This window comes from Ochotona curzoniae, unplaced genomic scaffold (assembly GCF_017591425.1).
Source record: "Ochotona curzoniae isolate NIBS_2020 unplaced genomic scaffold, NIBS_Ocur_1.0 contig_3643, whole genome shotgun sequence".
In the NCBI taxonomy this organism is placed as follows: domain Eukaryota; kingdom Metazoa; phylum Chordata; class Mammalia; order Lagomorpha; family Ochotonidae; genus Ochotona; species Ochotona curzoniae.
The window spans coordinates 6,107,827-6,135,794 of record NW_024465933.1 but is presented as its reverse complement, the minus strand read 5'-3'; the positions used below and the strand labels follow the sequence as shown (position 1 = coordinate 6,135,794).

General features: G+C 39.4%; 1 protein-coding gene across 10 annotated transcripts in view; it reads left to right on the top strand.

The window, feature by feature from the left end:
* Nucleotides 1-27,968, top strand: part of TRIP12 (thyroid hormone receptor interactor 12) — a 127,308-nt gene that overhangs the window by 88,072 nt on the left and 11,268 nt on the right. For 5 of the 10 annotated variants that reach the window (XM_040982850.1, XM_040982849.1, XM_040982856.1 and 2 more), the window contains 19 exons: nucleotides 1,039-1,192; nucleotides 2,622-2,850; nucleotides 3,172-3,290; nucleotides 5,246-5,453; nucleotides 8,568-8,668; nucleotides 8,862-9,036; nucleotides 10,408-10,549; nucleotides 11,465-11,656; nucleotides 13,115-13,266; nucleotides 14,594-14,766; nucleotides 15,084-15,157; nucleotides 15,760-15,959; nucleotides 16,463-16,590; nucleotides 17,536-17,687; nucleotides 18,326-18,468; nucleotides 19,393-19,549; nucleotides 21,131-21,229; nucleotides 26,933-27,047; nucleotides 27,678-27,832. In XM_040982850.1, the coding sequence (XP_040838784.1) occupies nucleotides 1,039-1,192; nucleotides 2,622-2,850; nucleotides 3,172-3,290; nucleotides 5,246-5,453; nucleotides 8,568-8,668; nucleotides 8,862-9,036; nucleotides 10,408-10,549; nucleotides 11,465-11,656; nucleotides 13,115-13,266; nucleotides 14,594-14,766; nucleotides 15,084-15,157; nucleotides 15,760-15,959; nucleotides 16,463-16,590; nucleotides 17,536-17,687; nucleotides 18,326-18,468; nucleotides 19,393-19,549; nucleotides 21,131-21,229; nucleotides 26,933-27,047; nucleotides 27,678-27,832 (2,868 nt within the window). The remainder of the gene's footprint in view (nucleotides 1-1,038; nucleotides 1,193-2,621; nucleotides 2,851-3,171; nucleotides 3,291-5,245; nucleotides 5,454-8,567; nucleotides 8,669-8,861; nucleotides 9,037-10,407; nucleotides 10,550-11,464; nucleotides 11,657-13,114; nucleotides 13,267-14,593; nucleotides 14,767-15,083; nucleotides 15,158-15,759; nucleotides 15,960-16,462; nucleotides 16,591-17,535; nucleotides 17,688-18,325; nucleotides 18,469-19,392; nucleotides 19,550-21,130; nucleotides 21,230-26,932; nucleotides 27,048-27,677; nucleotides 27,833-27,968) is intronic. The other 5 variants (XM_040982852.1, XM_040982858.1, XM_040982854.1 and 2 more) reach the window with 2 other exon arrangements.

Genomic DNA, 27,968 nt, shown 5'->3' with positions numbered 1-27,968 from the left:
TCATACTTAGATGTAAGAAATTTTTTTAATTGTCAGATCAGCCAAATATATGTCCTGGCTTGGGAAGTGTTGAGATGCCATGCAGCATTTATTAGTGTTTTCAATGTGTAAGATAACTGTATTTTCTATGTTTGGAATTTTTCTAGACCATCACAGTTCAGAAAATGAACTTTTAAAAGAAATTTAAGTCACACAACTTAGAAGATCAAGAGTTTTTGTGAAGAAATCTACATATACAGTCTGCCATCTTTTCTTAGGACGTTATCTGTGATCTTTAATTCATTGTAGCCTTAGGTATATGAGTAGGCCTGACTTGCTAAATGGTCATGTTGTCCATCTCTGAACTATTTTTTGTTTTGTTTTTGTTTTAAGCATTTTCTTAGTAATGGCTTCACCATACTAGCTTCTGTTTTCTGAGAATCCTGTCTGCTCTTCATCATGAGTCAGCCTACATTGGAAGAATGACTATTTTGTTACTGTATAGTGTATCTAAAATCAAACAGTGTTAATTAGACTGTCTCACATTATTGTAAGTTCTTTTTAGTTCATGCATCCTTGGCAGTGAACCTAGTTTCAGTTAATGTTCTTCTCTGTCTTATAGCACAGTTTAAATATCCAAGTTTCTTTTTTATCTAAGGATAATTTTGTAGGATTTTTTTTTTTTTAAGTTTTTTTTGGGGGGGTGGATTGCTCAGAGACTGTTACTTAAATGTTCTTAAGAACTAGGAAACAAGATTACGGTAACAGTTCATTTTCCAATTAGCAGTGTCTTAAAAGTTTCCTTACTGCAAATAGTGTTGTGTTCATGTCAATGATACTATTGGAATGTTTCATCACAGATTTATCTGAAATTATACCAAAGGGTCCCTGATAGGTGCATGTTTTTGCTTAATTAGGAAATACATAGAGTTTTGCCTTTTACTTTGCAATATAAAACTTTAAAATCTGAAGGTAGCATCTATGGAGGGTTCCCGCTGTGTCTGAAGGTAATGAATTTCTCCATGTTTATATTCAAGGTTTCTCTCTCTTTGCTCTCAGGCAGCCCATCAGGTCGGTGAGGATGAGATAAGCTTGTCCACTCTGGGACGAGTTTATACTATTGATTTTAATTCTATGCAGCAAATCAATGAGGACACGGGAACAGCACGTGCCATTCAGAGAAAACCTAACCCCTTAGCCAATACTAACACTAGTAAGTAACTTTTCAGTTCAAATACTATTATATTTTTTTAGTGGGAATACAACTTCCTTTTTGCCAGATAAATAATTGTTTCATTGACATTGAGCTTATGACACGTGCATGATATACTAATTAAGTTTTTCTTCTTTTACTTTTAAAAAAACTTTTCTTTTTTATTTGCTTTATTTCTTCATTCATTTATATTTGAAAGGCAGATTTGCAAAGATAGCCAGAGATCTTCCATCTTCTGGTTCAATACACAAATGGATGCAATGGGCTGATCCAAAACCAGGAACCTGGAAACCCCTCCAGATCTCCCACATGAGTGCAGGGACCCAAGAACTTGAACTGTCTTCCACTGCTTTCCCAGGTGCATAAGCAGGTGCTGGATCAGAAGGTGGAGCAGCTGGGACTTGGAGTGAATGCCAAAGGCTCAGTGGAGGCTTAACCTATTATGCCACAGTGCCTGCAAGTTTTTCCTTTTGAGTCATGTGCCTTAACTGCTGAATAAGACTTCGTATTTTAAGTTTGATCTCTGTCACTCCTCCTTAGGTGATGTCCCTGGTTATTCAGTCCTCTTCCTCCATTCTGCCTTTGGATTCATCCCTCCATCAGATCAGTTCTTTTCAACCTTTTATTTTATACCTTTTTTTCCAGAATTCTTTTGTTAATTGTTGAACATATGAGTGATTTTTTTTTTCTCTCCAGCTTAGGTTTTTGACACTTGTGTTCCTCCTTTGAGATTTAGTCAGTTACTTTGGAAGTTAGGTCTAGAGTAGAGTTCAGAAAAGCACCATATAATAAGTATTTTAGATTTTGCCAGGTCATTGGTGTTCCTGTATTCAAACTGTGCTTGAAGGCCTGAAACTGCCTCACATAGCAAATGTGAACAAACATACAAGGATGTTGTTCCAGTAAAACTTTTCTTCAGAAATAAGTGTAAACTTGAGTTGGGTTTATGAGCGTACTTTGCCAGTACCTGATTGAGAGCTTGCCATTTTTACTTTTTCCTGTAAGCTTATCCCCTCAGTAGTGTGATACAATCACCTTTTTAAATGTTACATTTATGCATATCGGAGTATATTTTACCATTTAGCACAATACCATTTTTTTGAACTCAGTTATTTTCTTACTGCTAGTTTACTTGTTTAATACTGAACACCCACTATTTTGTGGAGCGTGTATTGGTAAGATAGTGTGGTGCAGTGCAGTGGTACTTTACCTTTGTGGCTGGTCAGAATGCTGAGCAGTTTTTCTGACTGGTCCAACTTTGCCCTAACGAGGATCTCACCACACTGGGAAACCTCGTTTGGTTAGCTTTTGCTTTATGGGAGGGAGGAATTTAAGGACATGTCTGATACTACATTGGCTTGAGTGCTTTATTGCTTTTTTTTTTTTTTTAAATGTAGTCACTCAGGATTATATATTTTTTCAATAACAGGTGGATACTCAGAGCTAAAGAAGGATGATGCTCGAGCACAGCTTATGAAAGAGGACCCGGAACTGGCTAAGTCTTTCATTAAGACCTTGTTTGGTGTTCTTTATGAAGTGTATAGTTCCTCAGCAGGACCTGCGGTCAGACATAAGTGCCTTAGAGCAATTCTTAGGATAATTTATTTTGCGGATGCCGAACTTCTGAAGGATGTTCTGAAAAATCATGCGGTTTCAAGGTGTGTTCTTGAAAATGGTAGAACCATTTAAAATTCACTTGTCTACAATTTCAGAATTTTACAAAGTAATAATACAGAAAAAAAAAATGTGCAGAATGCTATGGATTGTCATGATGTGTTCCCAGCCCACTTGTCCATCTATGTGTCTGTGTATAAATAGCTGTAACACAGAGGAATGCAGTAAGTGTAAAGGGTGAACATAACTTTGTTGAAGGAGCATTTTCATGGCGAAAATACTTTTCTCTCAAATTTAAATAGTATGGCCAAAGATAATGACCAAATTCAGGCAAAGCTTTATGTGCAAATACTTTCTTTTTTTAGTCACATTGCTTCCATGCTATCAAGCCAAGACTTGAAGATAGTAGTCGGAGCGCTTCAGATGGCAGAAATATTGATGCACAAGTTATCTGATATTTTTAGTGTTTACTTCAGAAGAGAAGGTAATTTTGTATCTGATTATAAAGTCATTGTTACTAACTTTGCTAATACTTTAAAAATACGATTTTAGAAAAGCTTTTTGTAAGACATTGTAGCTTAAGTTTTACATGAAATTTTTTTAAGTATTAGCACATTTTGTGTGAGAGTGACTGTTAACTAATGAATAGTTGTTTGTAATGATTGGGTGCTTATTGACTAGATTTCCCATTTAAAAAATCACAGGTTTTTTTCTTTCCCAGTAAATTGTGTCTGTAGAGCAGAACAGTTGAATGCTATGTCATGTTACTCTTTTTTATATAATTAGTATTTTAAAGCTTGTTGCATTTTGTCTAGCTCTTCATGGTATTTACATGTTGAAATCTGAAGGACCCGGGGTACTTTTCATTACTGTATTAAGGACCTCAAAGATAAAACTCCATAGTTTTATCAACTTAAAAAGTTGTTTTGTCCTTTTTAATCTTGTCATGATATTACCTAGGAAACAATTACTGTTTCTTATTGGTCAGAGTCTCCTAGGGCACTTCAGGGTTTTTGTGGATACTACTATTCTAGGAGATAGGAAATCATTTTGTGTTCCTCTGACTCCTTATTTGTATGAAAAATTCTTGTTTTTGTCCTTTCATCAACATTTCCTTAGGCTGAATTCTTTTCACATACTGAAAACAGCATATAAAAGATAATTTCACCATTTAAAATTAGGTTTGTTCTAATAATTGCAGTTTTAGAAATTCATTAACACATACATAAACCAATGGGAAGCCAAATTCCTCCGTTTCCCAAAGGTAGCTAGTGTTGGCAAGAAAGGTACACACATGAATAGCCATTTCCTGGATTCATAGATCTGTTTTAGTCTCAAATGATCATAATTTTATGATATTTGCTTTTCATTGTTCTACTTTTCCAGTTTGACACATATCAGAATCAGTATTTTTTTTCTATGACCTTAATTTTCATCTTAATAATACTGTCAGATTAAAATTGCACATCTGGGAATGTATATGTGGCATAAATGTTAATGCTGTTGATGGAGGAGTTTTGATTGTTTTTGCTTTGAAGTGGGATAGATCCTGCTGTACCTGCAGATTTCAGTATACATGTTTTAAGTTCTACTTGAAAGTGTGTCTTCTTTTTTGGATGTGGTTTTAATCTTCCTACATACAGTGTGGTTAAACCACACTATTTCTCTAGACCCATCACTCTTTATTTCCACTATTCAGTAAACCTCCTCTGAGTATTTTGACCATAGCCATATTAAACACCCAGAACAGTCTGACACGTAATTACATAGAATTATATTTGCAGGACAAATAGTTTACAAATCATTTCTGATTTCTTTTCATTCTTGCACCCTGCCTTTTCCCATTTCTTCCATTCTCCTCTTTCTCCTATTGCTTTCTTCCTTCTTTTAGAATCTTGTTGAAGTTCTGGAATCTTTCCCATAAAAAGTGTAAAGGCGGCTTTGGCTCACACAGATCCACAGATTTGCATACGGTTTACAGACGGATAAATGCTTTGTGTACAACCTCTTGCTAAGGGGCCTGACAGCCACCGCCTGTCAGTAGCTGCAGTGCAGTTCGGTGGCAGTGTTACTTAGCTGTCTGAGGGTAATTAGCAAATCTAGGTCTGTTTTCTTTACTCTGATGTCATGCCACAAGATGTTGCTATGTGTTTCTATTAATTAACTAGTGGTATTTTGAACTTGAGTAAGACTTAACTTGTGATCCTATTAAATTTCATTGGATTTTCTTTTTAATATTAGAAGACATTCATTGTAAATGTCTTTTACTTTGAAGCATCAAATTGTTTTTCTTAATAGAATCCCGAAATTGTGACATGTAAGCCAGCTTTTTTCAGTCATTGTCTATATAACAGTGTTAGCATTTAGCAATTTTATAATGGAAGTAGGCAGTCCTGACTCCTGATTGAAACCGGCTGCTTTTCATCTCTTGCTGTGAAGGTGTAATGCATCAGGTCAAACACCTGGCAGAATCCGAGGCTTTGTTGACAAGTCCACCAAAGGTGTGTACCAATGGGTCAGGATCCTTGGGCTCCACAGCGCCTGTCACCAGTGCAGCGGCTACAGCGGCCACGAACGCCCCGGCTGACCTGGGCTCACCCAGCCTGCAGCACAGCAGGGATGATTCTTTAGATCTGAGCCCTCAAGGGTAAGTGGCAGTTTGTCTGTGACTTTCGTCGCTTTGCCTTTTGCTCTGTTTTGGTTCCTGAGACTCATACAGGGCAACACAGAACAGCGGTGTCCATTTCTCTGTTACAATTAGAGATGTCATTTGAATAAAGTTAATAGGTTTTGGAACCTCACAGTATCAAGCCATATGTTTAACTTACACGTGTGATTTTGGAGTTTTAGGCTCTGTTTCTGGTATTAAGAATTGTGATTATTGACTGCATTGTCACAGTCACTGATTGAAACTTGCAGTTACTGATACAATGAAAAATGTTAAAGACTGGAAGTTTTGGCAGTGAAGGCGCAAAAATCTGACTTCTTATTTGTCTTCCTAAGTTGGGAACAGATACTCTGTTTTTAGTAAAGGAAAACAAGTTGTTGAGTAAAATTTTCAGTTTCTGTTTGTCAATTCTTAATGTCTTATGTTCTATTAAGAGTGTTACTAAAACCCTCATTTTGGTTTTCATTTTGTAGTCTAGAAACAAATGACTTTCTAAAATGTGTTTTTGTCTGATGTTAGGTTTTTTCTCATGAAAATTGCTTAATGCATTATATTCAATCCTGAAATACAAAATGTACTCAGTCAGTGTAAGACTCCTTTTTCATTCATTTTACTTTTACAGTAGATGTTGGTAAAGCAACGGTGCTCACTAACTGGACCTTAGCAATTTAACCTACAAACTGCAGAGTGGTAGCTAGCCAGCCAGGTGAGGAGATTGCGGGTCACTGCTTCTGCAGCCTTCTGGTGGCCATTGCACACCTGTGGTTGCACCTCAGGGCCCACAGCTGTGTTAAGATGCTGCTGATTTGGAGTGGTACCCATGTTACTGGTCTGGACTGTGGACATTGAACTTGGAGCATATTGGCAACTCCCCACCTTTCTGATTTTGAGATTGCATATATCTGTCATACCTTCCAGTTTTGATATCCACTCCTTTTCCTTCATGGCTGTCCTCCCACCCCTAACTGCTAGCAGTATCCTTGTATTGTTGCTGTGGAAATTTGGCATACTATTGCCTGAGAGCCCCTAGGCACTCAGTAAGTTCCACAGAACTTAGAATGGAAGAAGAAAGAGCATTTTTCCTAACATTTTCAGGGCTGTAAGTAGTTATTTATTTTTTAGTAGGATTGCAAATGAAAAAAGTCATTTAATTTTATATTGGAAATTATTCAGCCACATTTAAGCTTACCCTTATGAAATTCACTTGTTTTATTAATTGATTTTATTCATTTGTTATCACTTGTCTATATATTTGAACACATTATTCTGTAGAAATGTCAGGTGTTAGAAGACTTTAAAGTTTTGTTTTAATTTGGACTCCAAGTGAGCCACTTTTGCATCTTTTCCATCTGCATGCCTTTGTTATTCTGAGAATCTATTACTGTTTAAAATTATGTCCACTATTAAGAACACAGGTTGATACTCAGTTTTATCTATGGTTCTATTTTGAAAAAGTTTATTTACATTGTTGCGCATTAGTGTTGTATATAGGCTAAAAAATGCTACTGAAGTGCATTCATTGAGGATGTTGCCATTGCCGCATCCATGGAGTTTCTTTGGAGAGTATACTGTAAATAGGAAAGTGTTTTGAAAGTAGGAATATTTCGCTGTTGCCATTTGTGTTTAGGAAGAAGCTTGGTAACTAGATTAAACATACTTTCCTACTTGGTGGCTAGAGTGTTTTTTGTTCTTTTTATACTTGTTTTGTATAACTGAACAAGACGACTAAAAACATAATTCCGTGAGGTTTTTTTAAAAAGGATTTCTGTGTATTTGAGACTGATAGAGAGATTTCTCATTCACTTCCTCCCCTAGAGGCCCACACACTGCGGCTGGGTCGGGCCAGGTAAAAGCTCTCCCCCCTCCCCCCGGCCAGGGCGCATGGATCCAAGTACTGTGCCATCACTTTCTGCTTCTCCGGTCACACTTTATCAGGAACCTAGAACTAGGAATGGAGTCAGAATTCAAGCCTATCCACTCTTTTTTGTATTTTTTTATTTTTGACAACCTTGACATAATTAGGGTTAAAAGGTTCATGCACTACAGGAAGATAGTTCTGTATTGCTTCCTTAATATATCTGATATAAAAGGAGATTTTAAGGCAGAAGCTCCTCCTAGTCTCCCACCCACCCCAGGTCCCAGATGTGGGGCATGCCCCAAGGGTCTCAAGTGGTTCCGATAATTCAACAGTTCCGAACCACTGCCACTCTCACCACCCCAAGCACGATGCGGTTGTTGGAGATTCCGCTGATCAACATGATCTATTATAGCGTCTCCGTCCGCCCAGTATTTTCATTGCCAACATATAGCTGAGGTGGTTGATTGACTTGTTCTGTCCTGTCGTTTGATGGGTAGCGTTCTGAATCCGAAAGCCCGATTGGGGGGATCCCCACAGAATCTTTGTCTGAGGTGTTCTCAGACCAGATTCTTGTATGCGCCAGCAAGAACAGGGCCCAGTACAGTCCATTGCCCCGATCAGCTGATGGTTACATTTACCGGGTTGGCTCTGTTTCCATCCCTGTCTTCCTCTGGAACCAACAGGTGTTTGCAATCCAGCCTGGTTCCTCCCAGCACACACCCAGCCCCCACATAACCCAGTGGGAGCTGCAGCCTACCCGGAGCGACCCACAATAATCCCAACCGGGCCTGCCTCCTACCCTGGTTTGCCACTATGTGTGGCAGACTAGTTCAGTTTGTCCCACATTCCCTTCTGCTCTTATATATGTCACTGTGTATTAAAACCTTGTTCCAACTAACCAGCTCAACTGTCCAGCCTTCACGGATGTTGTTGGGTGTCTGTCTAGCCACCCCAACCCCTTTCCTAGTTTCCATGCCCTCCCGTGGGGGGAAGCCTATCCACTCTTGATAAAAGATACAGGCACTCCAAGTGACATTAAATGCCTGCTGCCATGGCATATTCAGTACAGTCAATAGCTGTTTTTGTCTGAATGGTATATAGTCATTGTTAAATAATCACCAAGTGAAAAATGTTCTGTTGTGACAATATTTTGTAACTCATTGTTTTAGCCATTTTATTGAAGATACAAATTGGTGATGATTACTAAACTTATTCCATATTTTCCCATGTGACAGTCGATTAAGTGATGTTCTAAAAAGAAAGCGACTGCCAAAACGAGGGCCAAGAAGGCCAAAGTACTCACCTCCAAGAGATGATGACAGAGTAGACAATCAAGGTAACTATGGGTGAGACTCTGGGGAGCCAGGGGAGAAGCTAATAGCTGTTAAAGTATACTTGCTTCCTCTAGATCCAGTAGTCTTAGCTCTCTCAGGTAATTTAGTTACTATGAATGTTCATGTCACAATTCAAGTTGATTTTCATCAGTCATACTAAAACCATTTAACTGTAGTTGTTTTTTCTTCTAATAGCTAAAAGCCCCACCACTACTCAGTCACCTAAATCTTCTTTCCTGGCAAGCTTGAATCCAAAAACGTGGGGAAGGCTCAGCACACAGTCCAACAGCAACACTATTGAGCCAGCACGAACCGCAGGAGTTAGTGGTCTTGCCCGGGCTGCCTCAAAGGACACCATATCCAATAATAGGTGATGTGGGGGCAGGACGGGCTTGCTTGCTTCTGTTTCCATATTGACGCGGTTAGTGAGTGCATAGTTAGTAGGGAAATACTGCTTGGCTGCAAAACTTTTAACTCTGCCCTCTAACGGTCAGAGCCCTAGAGGGAGAGGCAAAGGCTCACTTGATGATTTCTGCCTCAGGCTCTGTCCTCATGTTCATCTTAACATTTCAAAACTCCTCTCAGTATCTCATCTTGGAAGTCATCTGTTCAAAACCAGATGGGACAAGTGAAAGTGGACATTTTTTGTCTACATGTTTCCCTGATAACATTTCCCTATTCTATCATGATGAAGCTTAATGATTTTGGAGCAGATTCTTTATTATAGAAGTTGGAACTTGGGCCCGGCGCGGTGGCGCAAGTGGTTAAAGGTCCTCGCCTTGCACGCCCGGGATCCCATATGGGCGCCGGTTCTAATCCCGGCAGCCCCGCTTCCCTTCCAGCTCCCTGCTTGTGGCCTGGGAAAGCAGTCGAGGACGACCCAAAGCTTTGGGACCCTGTACCCGCGTGGGAGACCCGGAAGAGGCTCCTGGCTTCGGACCGGCATAGCATCGGCCCGTTGCGCTCACTTGGGGAGTGAATCATCGGACGGAAGATCTTCCTCTCTATCTCTCCTCTCTGTATATCCGCCTTTCCAATGAAAAAATAATAAAAATAAATCTTTAAAAAAAAAAAAAAAAGAAGTTGGAACTTTATTAAGCTGTTTATTATTTAAAGTATTTCACATCACTTTATAGCTTTAAAAATCTTGGGAATCATTTTAGTTTTGGCCCTGGTCGTATAGTACTACTCTGAATTACTTCCTCTGTAAATATGAAACTTTTTAAATAAAATAGTGCCATTGGGAAAATATACATACTTTAAAAATTTTATTTGTTTAGTTACTATTTTTTTGAATTTCAGTTAACAACTAGTTAAGAAAGCCTAGGCCCCTCTGTGCCAGTGCCTGTTTGTGTTCTGTTGCTCTTCACTTTTGCTATCTGGGGAACACACGGAATGCGTAATCAGGGTGTGTCTGTACTTTAGAGAACAATTCTCAGGAATTGCATGTGGAAGTATTCTTAGGGGAACTATTGCATTTTAGGGTCTCTAGACATTAGGACACCTTGTTAGCCGTGTAATGACCTGAATTGTACTGTAAATACCTGTGTAGCGCTGGAGGCACACTTTAACCTATTTTCAAAATGAAACTTAATTTGGTTAATACAGAATCTGATTTTACTAACCTTCAAGCACTGGCCAAACAGGTTCTAAGTATAGTGGATGTTTGCTTTCGATCAGAAGTTGTAGTTGAGATCATTTCTGCACAAACTGAAACATTATCTCCGTTTTCCTGTTGTAGGGAAAAAATTAAAGGATGGATTAAGGAGCAGGCGCACAAATTTGTAGAACGTTACTTCAGTTCTGAGAACATGGATGGGAGCAACCCTGCTCTGAATGTGCTTCAGAGACTTTGTGCTGCAACTGAACTACTCAACCTCCAGGTACCTTGTCCTCGTCTCAGCTTCTAGCATCGTGCTTCCCACCGTGTAGTAAATGTGGTTTTGTAGGTACTGACCTTTCACACTGTCCTTACTGCCATCGCTCAGCGTCTTGTCACTAAATACGCTAGAAATCGCAACTTAGTTTCTATCACATCTCACATTTCCTTGGCATAAGAATTTTTTCAATGTCTCTTGATCATGTTTGCTCTTGGACTAATTGTTTCTAGACCTTTCTGCCTTAATTTAGAATGGGAAAGGGTAGAGGTTTAATAATACATTTCATCTGAGTCATAGTTTTCACTTTTTTTGACTTTTCAAACAATTTGGGCTCATAGTTTCCAACAAATTTTATAGCATTTTTTGGTCCTCAATTTATAGCCTTTTTTTCTCCTCAGTTTTTTATCATCTGTATATTACAGAGGTATGTTATGTGTGTGTTTTCACCTTCTGTAGTTATGGATCTGTGCGTTTCATTATGAAATATTTCATGTGTGGAAGGGGTTGGAGAGTGCATGTGTCTGGAAGAATCACTTCAGATAGGCCTTCCGGCACATAACTTAAGCTGTTGCTTGGGATCCCCTGTCCCACCCATTTAGGAGTGCTGTTGCTTTGAGACCCACCTCCTCTCATTTCTGATGCGGCTTTGGTTAGTGCATCTTTGCTACTCATGTGGGAGGCACAGGTGGACTTCCTGGTTCCTGGCTTGGACCTGATCCACTCTTAGCTGTTGCTGACACGTGTGGCAGTGAACCAGTGGATGGAAGATTTCTGTCATTCTACCTTTCAAGGAGATGAAGAGATGAACATCACAGAATGTCCCGCTTTCCTGAACTTTTTGTTTTAAAGCATTAAGAATGTGTTTGATTCCTTTGGAATGTAAATTAATAAAGAAATGCTTTCTCCAACTCTTTTCAGGTGGATGGTGGAGCTGAGTGCCTTGTAGAAATTCGTAGCATTGTCTCAGAGTCAGATGTTTCGTCATTTGAAATCCAACACAGTGGATTTGTGAAGCAGCTGTTACTTTATTTAACATCTAAAAATGAAAAAGATGCTGTTAGCAGAGAGATCAGATTAAAGAGATTCCTTCATGTCTTTTTTTCTTCTCCAGTAAGTTATCTAAAAATGCTTTTGTGTCTTAATGTAAGAATCAGTGTTCACTCTTCCATACGGTTTCATTCCAGTAATCATTTCCAGGAGGTCTTCATCCATAACCTGATTCCTCATCTGCTCATAAACATTTGGGTTCCTTGGACTCCTTTGTGTTATCAAAAGGTGTAGTTATAAAACAGACACAACACACAAGTTTATTTTTCAATTTCTGCACAGTATCTTGAAACTTTTTTTCCCTACAGTAGTGGTCTCGTTTCTGAATTTACTTGCAATGTTTATTTTTTCATATACTGCGTTTTGCTGTACCTTCTAGGAAAGTAATGATATGCATAATGCAGCTGTAATCATCAGAGAGGGTAGACATAGCTGTTTCTATTTGGTGTATAAAATAGGCTTAACAAATCTATTTAGGAGTGCTTAGTCACCATTTATAATGTGAGTCATAAGGCGGGAACCCAGAATCACTTCTGTTCTTCATTCTCTTGAATGTTATTGATTTAATAGTCTCCTGATTTACAGCTGCCTAGAACAAGGCATCCCTGAGAAAGTGTGTCTGTGTGACAGGGCTAAAGCACAGCTGGGGATGTCTGACTCACTGTAGAAAGCCCCCAGATCATTCAGCTGTGCCCTGCTCAGGCAGTTGCAGGTTGGACACAACATTAATTTGGTTTGATAAATTTGGCCTACCGATGCTGCAAGTTTCCAGTTGACCTTGGTATAAAAAAGGTTCCTGACCCTTTGGGGTAAAGGATAATAATCCTGTTATGTATTATCAAGGCTACTTCAACATGGATATGCAACATTTTTTTGTTATAAGTTATGGGGCTATCTTTTTCAGAACAGATGTTTATTGAAGGTTCATCAAATCTGTGTAGCAGTACTGGCCGTAGTCTTAAAACCATTCTAAAGATGATGTGCTCAATGAGTTTTTGTACCTCACATGGGAGGCCTGGATTGAGTTTTTAGCTCCCATCTTTAGTGCCACCCAGAGCTGTTAGGCACATTTGGAGAGTGAGCCACTGGATGTGGGAATAAACTGTCTCTCTGCCTCTCAAATAAGTAAATAACTTAATAAGGATTATGCGCATTTATATAATTTTATCTGAAACTTGATGTGTTTCTATAGTTCTATAATGCAGATTGGTATTCCTAATGATTCTGAACAACTGTACACAGCATACGGCTATTCTTAGGAAAACCAGTTAAAGACTAAGTCGTCTTTCAGCTGTGTGGGTCGGATTTTACATCATGTAACTGTTTTCAGAGCCCTTCCGGTGTAGAAATCGTTCATAAAGGATGGTGAGCTATGAAAAAGAATGTGATGTTGTGATTATACTGATCTGGAGACATTAGCCAGATCTGTTAGAAAAGATTGAAGTGAATACATGAGTATTTCATAAACTGTCTTAAAATTGTAAAGCCTTGTGTAATCTGTTGTTTCATTTATGCCATTAGCTTCCTGGAGAAGAGCCTATTGGCAGAGTAGAACCAGTGGGTAATGCTCCTTTGTTGGCATTAGTTCACAAGATGAACAACTGCCTCAGCCAGATGGAACAATTTCCAGTCAAAGTGCATGATTTCCCTAGTGGAAACGGGACAGGAGGCAGGTAAGGCCCACTGCCTGCGTGTGCCGTTGCTGTTGGGATTGCTGCTGAACTTGGCTGAGGTCAGATGGTAAGCGGTGTGGTCAAGTCGGTCTGCCTGAAGAACATTATTCTGAATAAGTATCTAAATTCTGACTACAGTGCTTTTTGTCTTTAAATCACGCTATAGATTTAACATAAAGTTTAAAAATATATATATCTCCCAGTGACATCTTTTTGGTAAAATGTAATAGGCCTAGTTTTCCTTAAATTAATAAATTTTAGTATATGACTTCTAAAAATTTTGTGGATATGGGCTAAAAAGTTTAAATTCTGTACAGTAATGACATTTATATATATGCAACTTACTTAAAAGCTTGATGGGTTTTAACAGATATGATTTCATTTTGAAGTTTTACCATTTAGTGAAAATCTTGTTTCTTGTCGATAATATTGGTAAAGACACCACTGCAGTAAGAATTTATTGCAAACATTATGTATTATGGGGAACTTTTGCTAACTTCATGGAATATTTTGATGGGAAGCATACAAAACAAGAAGTTTGGCTTTAAAATCTACATTTTCATGTATCTTAGAATATTTTTTTAAAAGCACTATTGAATTCAAGGATTTAGTGAGCGGTCATAGGTTTGAAATTCAGTGGGCTGTGTCCACTTTCATCATTATATTCTTGGGCAAGAACATCTGAAAGAGGAGTGCACTTCAGCTGTGCTTGAGAAAGCTGCCACTTTTGCTAAACTTTGTGTAAGACTTTTATGTATACATTAATAAGATGAGATACTCTTTCCCGTATCCTGTAACTGCACTTGAAGCCTGTCCAGACCCACCTCTTTGCAGTACTTTATGTGGCTAGGTGTCAGCTGTTGTGGATGTGACCTGCTTTGTACAGAGGTACACATCAGCAGGTTTAAAGGTTAACTTTCAAAGTAGTTTTGTTCTGACATCTTCAAAAGCCAAAGCAGAGATGTTTATCTTTGTTTTGTAAATAGAATTTATTGGGAAAGGGCAAAAGTTTGCAAAGGTGAACATGTTAAATATTTGAGTAATTTGTATTCCAGAAAATTAACAGGCATCTATGGTGAGCAATTTCTACTCACTTGGATTCCTAGTGAGACAGAGATTGAATGTTGACTTCCTATTTTCAGATCATGCATGCATAGTCATTTATAATATCTTTTTCTGAATATCTTAAATTTCTAACTTTATCATTTACAGTGCTGGTAAGTGTTTCCTTATGCTTTCAAAAATTCAGAACTTGCATTATCTTTTGTTTTAATTGGTATATATTGTGAAAATAATAGAATAACTTTTTTTCACAAATTATCTTGAGCTTTTCTCTCAACAGAGGATCACAGGCTTTAAAATTTTTCAACACACATCAGTTGAAATGCCAGTTACAGAGGCATCCAGACTGTGCGAATGTGAAGCAGTGGAAGGGCGGCCCTGTCAAGATAGACCCCCTGGCTTTGGTCCAGGCTATTGAAAGATACCTGGTTGTCAGAGGTACATTGGATATATCTTTGCACATTTATGTTATGTGTATTTTTTATGAAGTTTACTTGAATTGTTTTCCTGTTACATGCTCTTTCTACTAAAACCTAGACGATGGAAACATATGTGATTTTTGTGTGAGCTTTCTGCACTCTGGAGTGATTAGCTAATTTATTGTAATTGGATAATTTTTAAAGATTTTTTTACTTCAAAAATTAGAGTGTAATTACATGTATGTTTTTCTACGAACATATTAGTTTCATAACTATATCCATGCCTCCTTTGCTTGCTGCAGTTGCTGGGAGTTTAACATTCTTTTGGGTGTTTAGGTTATGGAAGAGTGAGAGAAGATGATGAAGACAGTGATGATGAGGGCTCAGATGAGGAGATAGATGAGTCTCTGGTAAGGTCCCATTCCCACTGTTCTCTAACACGCTGTTTAGTGTTTCACAATTTTAGTTAACTTCTAGGCAGCCGAAGTTGGAAAATAGAGAATTCCAGAAATAAGCAGTTTCTAAATGTATATTTATTAGTTCTTATTGTATAGAATTGTCATATTTTCTTGTTGTTAGTCTCAAGTGCATAACTAATAAATTCTCTTTGGTCATAGATATGTACTTTGAGTGTCCCTAATAGGAAATAGAGTGTAAAGTACAAAATTGCACACCTTCACTTAGGTGATGAGTCACAGTCAGAATAGTGGTGCATTGAAAGTGTCAGATGACCTTCTGACTGCGTTACTGGGTGTGTAGGACACATGAGTGAGTTGAGTGGACTCAGGTCCTGTCCCAATGTTCCTGATTTTTTTATGCAGATATTTTGCAGTCTCAACCACTGCTAGTGTCAGACATTTCCTTTCAGAAGTATCCAGTGTATAAAGTTTGGTACTCTCTACTGTTTGGGGCACTCACTAGGGGTTTAGCAGCATACTGTAGCAGTTAAAGGGAGAGTAATGTCTAAAGGTCAGGACTTGAAGTTTAAATGGATTCTGCTTTGTTTATTCAGGCTGCTCAGTTCTTAAATTCAGGAAATGTAAGACACAGGCTGCAGTTTTACATTGGAGAACATTTACTACCGTATAACATGACTGTGTATCAGGCGGTCCGGCAGTTCAGCATACAGACTGAAGATGAAAGAGAATCTACAGATGATGAGAGCAATCCCCTTGGAAGAGCTGGGATTTGGACAAAAACTCATACAATATGGCAAGTCTAAAAAATTTCTTTTGGCATTTCACAAGCTTTGGAACCTATTAAGTTAGTGACTGGAGTTTCTAAGGAGAAGGGACCGTATATTTTCCACTTACTAAGAATTACTTCAGATATATATCCTTTCCCTCATGGGAAATAATAATTTACATCTGCTTTTTTGAAATAATTCAAATCTTAAAAACAAAAATCCTTCCATAAAATGATGCTTGCTTAGCTGACAAATTCGACATCTTTGAGTCTTTAAACTTCTTGCACGATCCTTATGTGGCTGCTACTTAGGTTTTGAGAGAGCCAGTCTACCCAGAATTTCTTCCGTAACTTCTCCCAGGAAGGTGGTCCGTGCAAGAAGTGTGTTGTGGCTGTGACTGTCTGAATTCAAACGAAGGAGAGTGTGGACCTTCAGGAGTTCTTGAAGTTCTCGATGGTGTCTGTGGTGTTTCACTTTTTACCTGTGTAGGGTATAGTTTTAAAATCTACATACCCTTTCACCCTGTCAGGTACAAACCTGTAAGAGAGGATGAAGAAAGTAATAAAGATTGTGTTGGTGGTAAAAGAGGAAGAGCCCAAACAGCTCCAACGAAAACGTCCCCTAGAAATGCAAAAAAGCACGATGAGTTATGGCATGGTAAGATAACAGCGTAAGACCGGTTGTCCTGGGCAGTAGTCTTCCTGTTTTCTTGGTGTTAAGGTGGGATTTATATCTAAGAGTAAAACTGAAATATAATTTAGAAATAAAAATTACAAATACAAGTTAATTGGATGCTTGACTTTAGTGTTGAAAAAATTAACAGGAAATTAAATTTGAAAAGAAGATTGGGAAAACTTTATTACATGCTTTCTAAGAATTTCATGTTTTCATGAAGGCTGAAACAAATATGTGTGAATATCTGCTGAAGAGGACACTGATAGGAGCAACTCTTCATTGGCAGATTTTCTCTTTATTATTGCATATTATGTAGCAATTATAAAAGTAAAAAATGATGTCAGATGTTAAGATCACATTGAAGGGCCCGACACATGGCCTAGCAGCTAAAGTCCTCGCCTTGAACACCCCGGATACCATATGAGCACTGGTTCTAATCCCAGCTGCTCCACTTCCCATCCAGCTCCTCCTTGTGGCCTGGGAAAGCGGTCAAGGACAGCCCAAAGCCTTGGGACCCTACACCCACATGGGAGACCTGGAGGAGGCTCTGGGCTCCTGGCTTCGGATTGGCTCAGCTCTGGCCATTGCGGCCACTTGAATGAATCATTGGAGAAAAGATATTTCTGTCTGTCTGTCCTCCTCTCTGTACATCTGACTTTGCAATAAAAATAAATCTTAAAAAAAAAAAGGTTGCATTGGAGTGGTCAACTTTGGCTGTTAGATAGGAAAATTAAAATTCCCTACATCTGGATGTCTTATGTTTAAGATTAAAAGAAATCATGTGTATCCTATTAAAATACAAAACATTAAAATAGTAATCTTTAGTTACTTATTCTTCAGCAGAGAGAAAAATTCCACTGACTGTTCCTGACTTAAGCCTTGCTAACTTGCCCAAAGCTGACTTTTTTCTTTTCTTTTGCTTTCTAGATGGAGTGTGTCCATCAGTATCAAACCCTTTAGAAATTTACCTCATTCCCACACCACCTGAAAATATAACTTTTGAAGACCCGTCATTAGATGTGATCCTCCTTTTACGAGTTTTACATGCCATCAGTCGATATTGGTATTACTTATATGATGTGAGTAATGTTGAGTAATACGAAGTTTTCATGATCTGTCATCTCTGGGTTTCTGTTTAGTGATTGGTGAATCTTTTACTTCACTAGAAACCAAAATCGTGAGTCAAGTTAATGCAGGAATCCTAGCTCTGTGAAATACAGTGTACTTACCCATAGAAAGTTCTCTACTTTCTTTTCATTCATTCCTATATGCTTGAATTTTCTGCAAATTTTTTAGAATATTAGATAGCTCTAGATTTATTTAGCTATAACATGAAAGTGAAAGATTACCTTATTATCTCTAAAGTGTTTGGGCTTATTTAAAATTTTGTTGCAATAGTGATGTATATAAAGTAATAAAAATCATGTGCTGCTCTTCATATGTAACATAGGGAAGAGGAGAAACAGGTGATTTTGTATGACATATAGTAACTGTCCCAGCGATACCTGAGCCAGTGTATGTGGCCTGTGTATTCTGAAGGTGAAGGGCAGCAGTGTAATGCAGCACGGTGTCTGCATTGGGACACCTCAGTGATGAACTGCAGTTTGCTGTGTGAGCATGTTGGAGATCAGCAGGTGAAATCCAAACATTTGTGTGGAATGAAGAGATCGTGAATGTAATCCTAATGTTTTACTCCATACTTTTTAACGTTTTCCAGAATGCAATGTGCAAGGAGATTATTCCAACTAGTGAATTTATTAACAGTAAATTGACAGCAAAGGCAAATAGACAGCTTCAAGATCCTTTGGTAATCATGACAGGAAACATCCCTACATGGCTTACCGAGTTAGGCAAAACCTGGTAAGAATCGCTTCAAATGGTCGCCTTGAGGGGGTTAGGGGTTGCTCTGTTATAGAAATACCTTTATGATAGTATTGAAACATTCAACATTGTTGAGTTTGGTTAAGATACTAGTTAAGTGGAATTAGTATTGTCAGTTTATACAAAACAGAAAGTGTCCAAGGATATTTCAACTGAAGAGGGTAAAAATCCTCTGCCATAATAAAATTGGACTTCAAAGAGATAGTGTCTCATTCTCTGAGCATGAGCAAGAGATGCTAAGACTGTACTGATGGTACATTTGCCACTGGTAATACCCTGCATGGAGTTTTTCAGCTGTTTGAGCGATGTGACGTGCCTGCAGTGTAAAGAGAGAGGATGTGTAGGCTGCCGTAGGGAAGTGGTTCTGGCAGCTTCGTAAAGAATCATTAGGATCCTGCATCACAAGGCAGTGGGATCTTCCTGTACTAAAACTAGGATGGGCTCCTTCTTTGAAAGTCAGTAGCTGCCATTTGGGCAATGTTCGGTGGCTTAGTGTTACCAGCACTAGGAGGAAAATCATGAAGTAATGATGCTTGGATATATGTGATAGTCTGAGGTGGCTGTGTTCATCGCACCAAGAAGTGATGGTCATGTTTTAAAAGTTAACTTGAGTTAGTCATGTTGCTTACCAAAAACCTTGAAGTAGGTTAAAGATGATTTTGGATAGACTTCAGGATAGGATTTTACAAATTAAAATTAAATTTTTGCATTGGGAATTTACTTAATTATTTAATTGAAATGTCAGTAAGAATTATGAAATTTTAAAAAATGATTTACCCATGCTGTTTTTAATTATTTATCATAATTGTGTATCATATCAAAAGTTATTTCTGTTACAGGCTTTTTTTTAATGGCTTGTAATTATTATCGAGGTAATCAATTTATGTTGCTTTGTTTTTGCAGCCCCTTTTTCTTTCCTTTTGATACACGGCAAATGCTTTTCTATGTAACTGCATTTGATCGGGACCGAGCAATGCAAAGATTACTCGATACCAACCCAGAAATCAACCAGTCTGATTCTCAAGACAGCAGAGTTGCACCTAGATTGGATAGAAAAAAAGTAAGTTTCTCCCAAAAGTATTTCAATAGACTGAACTTTGTATCATAATGGGAAAACTAGGCCTGTAGCTTCCCTAAGTATGCCTGTTGGTTTCTGAGGGCTGGATTAGACAGTCATCTATCTAGCCATACTGTCAGTCGTCTGGAGCTGGTCTCTCTGAGATACTCTTCATGCTGTACTAAGTCCCTTTTAAGGAGTGCCTGACATACTTTATACAGTTCTTTTCTTTCCCTTAGTTGCCCTGTTTCTGATACCAAGAATGAATCGTGTCTTGCTCTACTGTGAATTCCTTTTTTTCTGACTCTGGAACACAAACTGTGGCCTCCTTTTTAAAATTGCTTCCTTATCTAGTAGGTAGAATTGATCAGATCCATTTTGTTCTCTAACTGTTAGAGACTAAAGCAGAATCCTTCCAATATGTGAGGTCTGTGTACTAGTACTGGTGTTGCTCATCTCCATTGAAGGGCTCCTGATTTGCTTCCACAGGCTGTAAACTACAGTACATGGGCCGGGTCTGTCCAAGACCTCCTCCTGTCTTAACATTCCTTCACGGCACTGTGGTTTACATGGACCTGCCTGCTCGGCAGCCTTTTTGTTCATTATTGGAGACGCTCTTAGTCCCATGAATGATATTTATAGTTACATGAAAGGTAGTTTAGGGAATAAAGAAACAAAACCGGAAACAAATAGTATAATTAAAAGCGAACCATACTGCTCGCATCTGTTTTTCCCCTTCAGAGTCTACAAGCAGCAGTGTTGGCATGGTAGAGTCATCGAGCAGGGTCTGATTCTCATTAGCAGTGTCTGTAAGATCTTAACGTATTAGAGCCAGCAAGTTTGCAGCTCACCTGTCTCACTGGCTATTACCTGTTTGACACACAAATACCTGAGATGAGCTAGTTAGAAACGGGTTGTACTAGGGAGTTCACAGTCCAAGAGCAGGCTGGACACATTGGTTGATTAGTGGGGCAAGAGGATGACCACAATGTAGCACACACAAAGGAATGGTCACAAGGTAAGTCAGAAAATAGAACTGGCGCATGAGGCTCACCTCCGGTACTTAACCAGCTTCTCGCAAGAAAGCTCCCAGAACAGGTCACCAGGGCCCTGAGCTCTCAGGCTTCTGTTAGACTTGTTACCAAAGATTGCAGATGACATGTCCTGCCATCAGCCCATGACGTTTGAACTTAGCTGTTAACACAAATATGTTCAAACAGTAGTACCTGCCATCCCCACACCTGTTTCTCTCTCTGCCATCCATGAAGGTGAAGATTTCATGAAGCTTCTACCCACAATTGCAGTGGCCAAAGTAGTAGAGATCTTGCCTTTTCAAATATGAGTTTTCTGAATTTAGTGTTAACTAAAGATACATAATAATTACACTTGCCTTGAATTTCCTGCCGGAATTCCAGGATGCTTTGGCTGTACCAATACTGCTACTTAACCTTTTTGAGTTGAGTTGTGCTTTTATAGAAAGTATTTTAGTAATTGCATTAATTTGCATCTCAAAAAATCTCCCCTGTTAATTGCAGTGTATTGCAAGTAGCCCATGATTTCCTCATATGTGTGCTTTCTCTGTAGCGCACTGTGAACAGAGAGGAGCTGCTGAAACAAGCCGAGTCTGTGATGCAGGATCTGGGCAGTTCCCGGGCCATGTTAGAAATCCAGTATGAAAATGAGGTGAGCTCTTGATAAAATGTCCTGTGACTGTTTTGTATGTGAAATTTTGAAAGACAAGTAGCTTAAAAACTGAGATTGTTCTGTTTTCTCTTAATTTGTTCTAAGGTTTCTATTTTTCAGAGGGTTGCCTTTATGATAACAAATTTTCCTGACATAGGGGGACATTTGTATAAATATTAAGTTGATAAGGAATTTTAAAAAAAGATTTATGTTTATTTCAAAGTCAAATTGAAAGGGGATCAAAAAGACTGCTTGCAAGCACGCCTCTGTCTACTGGGTCACAACCAAGTTGCTGGATTGGAAGTGAAGCAGCCAGGATGTGAGCTGGCAAGCCATGTAGAATGCCAAGTTCACAGGAGGCAGTTTTACTTGCTGTGCCACAGAGCCAGCCTCAATGAAGGGTACTTGAAAAAAACTTTGAAAATAGTTGAGCTGCTTTTCTAAAAAATTAGGTTTACTGAAATATTTATACTTCTTAAATTTTAATATTTTAAAGATGAAGGGGTTACAGATTCATCTAGGCCTCTGATTCTGATTAGCATGGGAGGGTGTAAAGAAGTTGGGTGAGGTCAGTGTTTCCGCTTTGCCTTGGGTGTCGGCTAGCTCCCACAGGGGGCAGCAGGAAGTAGGAGAAAGTGCGCCTTTCCCTGCTGCCGCACTGTCAGCACGTGGCGATGGAGGTAATGTTCCAAGGGGGTTATTTGAGTGGTCTTGATCGTTCTGGAAAGTTGTTGGCTTTGTTACCCCAGAGGTCAAAAATTTTGAGCCGTGTTGGCTGTCCTTGTCTATCTCAGTGTGCTCAGACACAGGTGCTGATTGTAGAGCCTGATCTGAAGTGCCGTTCAAACCATGCTTCTTTCCATCTTTTGATGAAGTTCTTGAAGTCTTCTGTTGGCTTAGATGTTCTGTCATGTTTTTCGTGTTCAATTCTTACACAAGGGGTGCAACCGTGGTGGCCCTGTGCGGGTGGTAGGGGCCCAGACTTGGGTTTAATCTGCTGCTTTCCTAGGCCTGTTAGTAGGGAGCTGAGTCGGAAGCAGGGTGGCCACAGTTTGCTATGGGTTGTGACCATAACCACCACACCATCACGCCAGGATGTAGGTGTCTACATGATTAACATGTGTTCATTCCTGTACTCTTACGGACTTTAAATGACACCATCAGTGGAATCGAGTCTTTGTGCAGACCTATGTTTTTTTCACCTCTTGCATGAATAGTTATTTGGTAAGGTAGAGTAAGCTGTTTAAGGAAAATAATATCAAATTGTTTTCTTAGTGGCTGGCTTTTTAGATTTTACATTCATTCCCACCTAGTAATTTAACATTTGTGAATTTCAGGTACCTGGAGTGGGTTACAGTGGTCACTAATTGTGCTTTTAGTCTACAGTTCCCTGTTGACTAATCGTTTCAATTCTCATTGCTTCTGATCATTCATGTATCTTCTTTGTGTATTAGGAATTTTGCTCACTTATTCATTTGCATTATTGTTTGACTTATAAGTTCTTTTATTCATTACAAATAGTCATTTATGGTATCTTTAGAGCTATAGGATTTATTCATTATGAGAAATTAGTTTATTTGTATCCTCAAATGTCTTCCCCTCAAGCTTGGTCTCACTGTTTCACTAGAAGTTGCAATTTTACCTCTTAGTCCATGATTCATGTTAATTCAGCTTTTATATATGGTATCAAGTAATGCTTAAGGGTCTTCTATTGCTTGCTATTTATTACTAAATATAGACATCCAGTTTTCTAATACTGTTTTTGTTTTGGCTTTTGGGGGTGGGTGGGAGGAAAGGTCATGGTCCCCTCTGTGGATTCTATTTGATTTTATTACCATTTTATAATAAGTCTTATTCAAGGAGTGAGTTTCTTTGTTTTTGCTTTTTAGAGATTTGATTATTCTTTATGTGTATTTCTATGTAAATTTTAGAATTGCCTTGTTGATATCTATAAAAATGGACAGTGTTTAGACTGAAGTATTTTTTTCTAACTTAGATCATTTTAGAGAGAAGAACCTGCTTCATATTATTGTATCTGGTGTTCCATGGTAACTTAGATGTAACACTTACTTAGCTGTTCAATTTTTACTTATTGTTTCATGATTAAAGTCTTAAAGACCCTTGCTGCACAGATATTGTTAAATTTCTCTGGCCATATTGATCTTTTATCTGTGAAGTACTGTTTGGGTTAGTTGATACAAACACAGTTTTTATAGATTGACCTTGTTTTTTATTATCTTAATAAGCTTAATTTAGTTTTAAACTTTCTATTGTAATTGAGGATTATGGTAGGGCTTGAGAAACTTCTGTTTAATACCAGATGATAAAGGCTTCAGAGTTGATGGGTGTTAATTCAGTCTGTTATAGCTACTTAATTCTGCATTTGTAGTATTTGAAGGTGACAGTAAAGGTAGTGTTTGAATATCAATTAGTGAATGTGACTGTGTTCTTACAGTTTGTATAATTTTTACACATCATGAAAATAATACTCAGGTTCACTGCTCTCTTCCCTAGCCCCCAACTGTTCAAGTAAAACAAGCAGTCTGGCCTACAGTACATAGCTGGCCGTGGGCCAGAGCTGCTATAGTCTGACTCATGAGCTGTGACTCGACAACTCCTAGTGTAAATAACCATCTCATATGTGAATAGAGTTTTCTTCTTTGTCTTACTTTCTTTGAGATGCTTTTAAGCAACTAGGACAGTATACCAAAAGATCTCTATTCTCTAAAGGCAGAACTTCCCTGAACTTGTTATGGACTTAATTTTCAAGAATTCCATCATACCAGTTAATTATTGATGGTAGCCGACTGTTCTCTTCCTCAGTTTTCTTACTTATAAATAAGTGCATTCGTAGTGCAGCCTCTCAGCTGTGACTGCATTCCTGTGTGCACAGTTGAGATGTGTCTGGCTAATGCTAAGTCACCAGTTTAATCTGCAAGGTTAGGTGTATATATTCGGGGAGTGTTGAACTGAGTTTACTTTCATTATTTTTTGGTTTTTATACCTTGGTTTGATTTTTTAATATTAATTTTACTTGAAAGTCAGAATTTAATTTACGTATATTAATTTACTAGAGAGAGGAAGAGACAAGAGATCTTTCATCCATTGGTTCTCTCCCCAAATGGCCACCGTAAACAGAGTAAAGCTGATCTGAGGCCAGGAGCTTCTTCCTGATCTGCTGCTGCATGAGTGCAAGGTCCCAGGGCTTTGGGCCATCCTCCACTGCTTTCCCAGGCCCTAAGCAGGGAGTTGGATGGGAAGTGGAGCAGCTAGGACACAAACTGGTGCCCATGTGGGAACCCAGCACTTGGCAAGGGGGAGGATTAGCCTGTTGAGCCATTGTACCCATTTTTAAAATGTTTTCTTGAATTTGGTTTTGCTTCTGGAGTCTTTTCCAAGAAGTTCTTGCATACTGCTATGTCTTGCAGAGTTTCCCTGTTTTTTCCCTTTTGTAATTTGATGGAATTCAGTCATAGCTCCTCTGCTAGGTCATATACAGGAACTAATCTGGGTATGAAACACCCTCTGGTGGATGCTTTATGTTACTGCAGACATTTTTGTGTGTGTTCTGGCCTTGAATTTGCTCCTCTCCTCCAGTGTCCAGATTGTTTGTTTTGGGAAGCTGATAAACATACCTTTATGTACACATACACAAGTTAGTCTGTATGATGAATAAAGGAAAATAAAATGGAAGGTGTTGGGTAGGTAGTGGGTTGACTTGCCATGTCTGTCTGTGCTGATTGAGGGAAGCATATCTGGCCAAAGAATTGAGAGGCCATTTTCCTAGCCTGCTGGAGGATAGGTGTGGCTGGGGCATGATGAGCATAGGGTTAAGGGGCAGGAGTGAGGCCAGAGATAACACAAGAGGGATCCCATAGGATGATATGGCCCTGGGGGAGCCTGAACTTACTTTGAGTGAGTAAGTATTCGCAGGGTGTGAGAATTGCTCTGCATTTCTGCACTCTTGATGCTGTGACAGTGTGTGAACAGAGACTGTCCAGGAAGCTCAACAGCTCAGAGAAGAGGGATGTGATGATTGGATACAGTTGGTCATAGAGTATATTTTATTATTTTTAAAGATCAACTTATTAATTTGGAGACAATCATAGAGGGACATGGAGGGAGTATAAGCATCTACCTGCTGCCTTCAGTGGTCAGAGCTGGATCAAAAGTGGAATAGCTAGGATGTGAGCCAGTGCCCATGTGGGATGCTGACTTTCCCTGTGGTGGCACTACCCACTATACCACAGTGCCCATCCCAGAATTCAAGGCAGCACCTACAGTGTTTACTGATGGGTTTGACTGTAGAAAATAAGAAAGAAAAAGGCCCAAGGGTGGCTGCAGGATTTGTTGGGACATTCACTGTGTAATAAAGCTATGTAGTTAGAAAGCATCATTCGGTTTGAGCCAATCACTGTAAGAAAAGGCAGGATTCAAAGCCAACACTGTGGCACAGCGGGTGAAGTTGTAGCCTTTAGTGCCAGAATCTCGTATGGGCACCAGTTCAAGTCTTGAGTACTGCGCTTGTGATCCAGCTCCCTACTAATGTACCTGGGAAAGCAGAGGATGGTCCCAGGGCTTGGGCCCTGTGCCCACGTTGGAGACTTGGAATAAGTTCTGGGGCTCATGCCTTTTGGCCTGACGCAGCCTGGCTGTTGCATCCTTTTTGGGGAGTGAGCCAGCAAATGGAAGGCCTGGTCTTCTCTTCCCTCCTTCATTCCTCCCTCCTGCTAGTTCTCCCTCCCTCCCTGCTTGTGCAGTAAATAAATATTGAAAACAGGGATGCAAAGGCCGGATTCAACTTTAGGTGGGCTAAATCACATCTGTTGTTAATTACCTTTAAAGTAATTGTGATAAAGATTGAATGTGCTTTATTTTTAAGTAATCTGTAAGTGGATTGTAGACTTCTTGAGAGAATTGTGGTCGGATGTCACACATGGACTTTAATGAATCCATCATTTGGCTGTGCATCTTTTTACATTCTGAGCTGATATAGCTGAGGGAACCTCAGAAAATGAGACTGAGAACACTGTCCTGACCGTGCCTATGTCCCAGGTACCTGGACGGATAGTTTTATTCAAGGCTGCGCCGTCACCTCTGGCACTTGTTTAAGGCTATACAGTAGATCTCTTTAGGGCATGCCCCTTCTGTATAGGGATGCCAGTGCACGGCAGGGGCTCAAGAAGCCCCTGTATGAAGTGAAAAACTGTAGAAACCTGAATTAACTCTGCCATGCTGATGTGAGCTCAGACTGCAAAGAGAATAGAGCGGAGAACTTCCTGTGCAGGGGAGGGGTTAGCTGAGTAGTTAGGATGCCCATGTCCCACGTTACAGTTGCTGGGCTGGCTTCCTATCCTACTCCTGGCCTTGGGTTCCTGCCGCTCGTGTGGAGAACTGGAGTGCTTTTAGCTCCTGAGTTTTTTGGTCCCAGCCTAGAACAGCCTTGGTCATTTCTATTCAGTCTGATTCTCAAATAATTTTTTAATTTAAAAATCTGTATATAGAGAGTGAAGTACTGAATTGCTGTTGCTTCTCCAAGGTGTCCAGGACTGAAGGAGCAAATACAAGCAGGTGGTTTGGAAAGCAGCTCTCATGCATTCTGCTGACCCGCTGTTGTTATCCATGTTGCCGGGAGGGTGGCAGGTAGAAAGAAGTACCACTGTTTCTGCGACTTACAGTTGTTCTGTTTTTGCTTCTCTGTAGGTTGGCACAGGTCTTGGACCAACACTGGAGTTTTACGCACTTGTATCTCAGGAACTACAGAGAGCTGATTTGGGTCTCTGGAGAGGTGAAGAAGTAACCCTTAGCAATCCAAAAGGTAATACTGCCCTGTCAGTTGTTCCGTTAGCCAGTGTCATTCAGATCACATCACGGATCCTAAAAGAGCTCGTTAAATAGAGCTATGCTGATGGAGTTTCTCTTGGCCTGTTTCTTTTTTTCTTTTTTTTTTTTTAAAGATTAATTTGTTTATTTATTTGCTGGAAAGTCATATATACAGAGAGGAGAAAAGAGGAAGATCTTCTGTCCACTGATTGACTCCTTAAGTGGCCGCAATGGCTGGAGCTGAACCCATCCAAAGCTAGAAGCTTCCCCCAGGCCTCCCACGTGGGTGCAGGTCCCAAGGCTTTGGGCCATCCTCAACTGCTTTCCCAGGCCACAAGCAGGGAGCTGGATGGGAAGTGGACCCGCCAGGACGTGATTTGGCACCCATATGGGATTCTGACGCATGCTAGACGAGGACTTTAGCTGTTAGGCTACCACACTGGTCCCTCTTAGCCTCTTGTTTCCTAATATATCCTCTAGAGATGACTCTTCCAGCCTTAATGATCTTTGTTTAAGGATTTGTTCTCCAGTTTTGAGAAATCTGAGTTTCGTAAGTATTTTTTGTTATCTTGTTTTGTTTTGATTTTGGAAATAGACAAATTTTGATGGACTATTTCTCTTACAGGAAGCCAAGAAGGGACCAAGTACATTCAAAACCTCCAGGGCCTATTTGCACTTCCTTTTGGTAGGACAGCTAAGCCAGCCCATATTGCAAAGGTTAAGATGAAGTTTCGCTTCTTAGGAAAATTAATGGCCAAGGCTATCATGGACTTCAGATTGGTAAGTTGAGGCTGATTTTCTTAGCCTACAGTTGGGATGTATGAATGTCCAGTTGCCTGTTCTCAATGTCCCTCCAACTCCATACCTGGACTGCTTGGTAATTCTCTGAATTGTGTGCTCTGACTGCATAGGACAG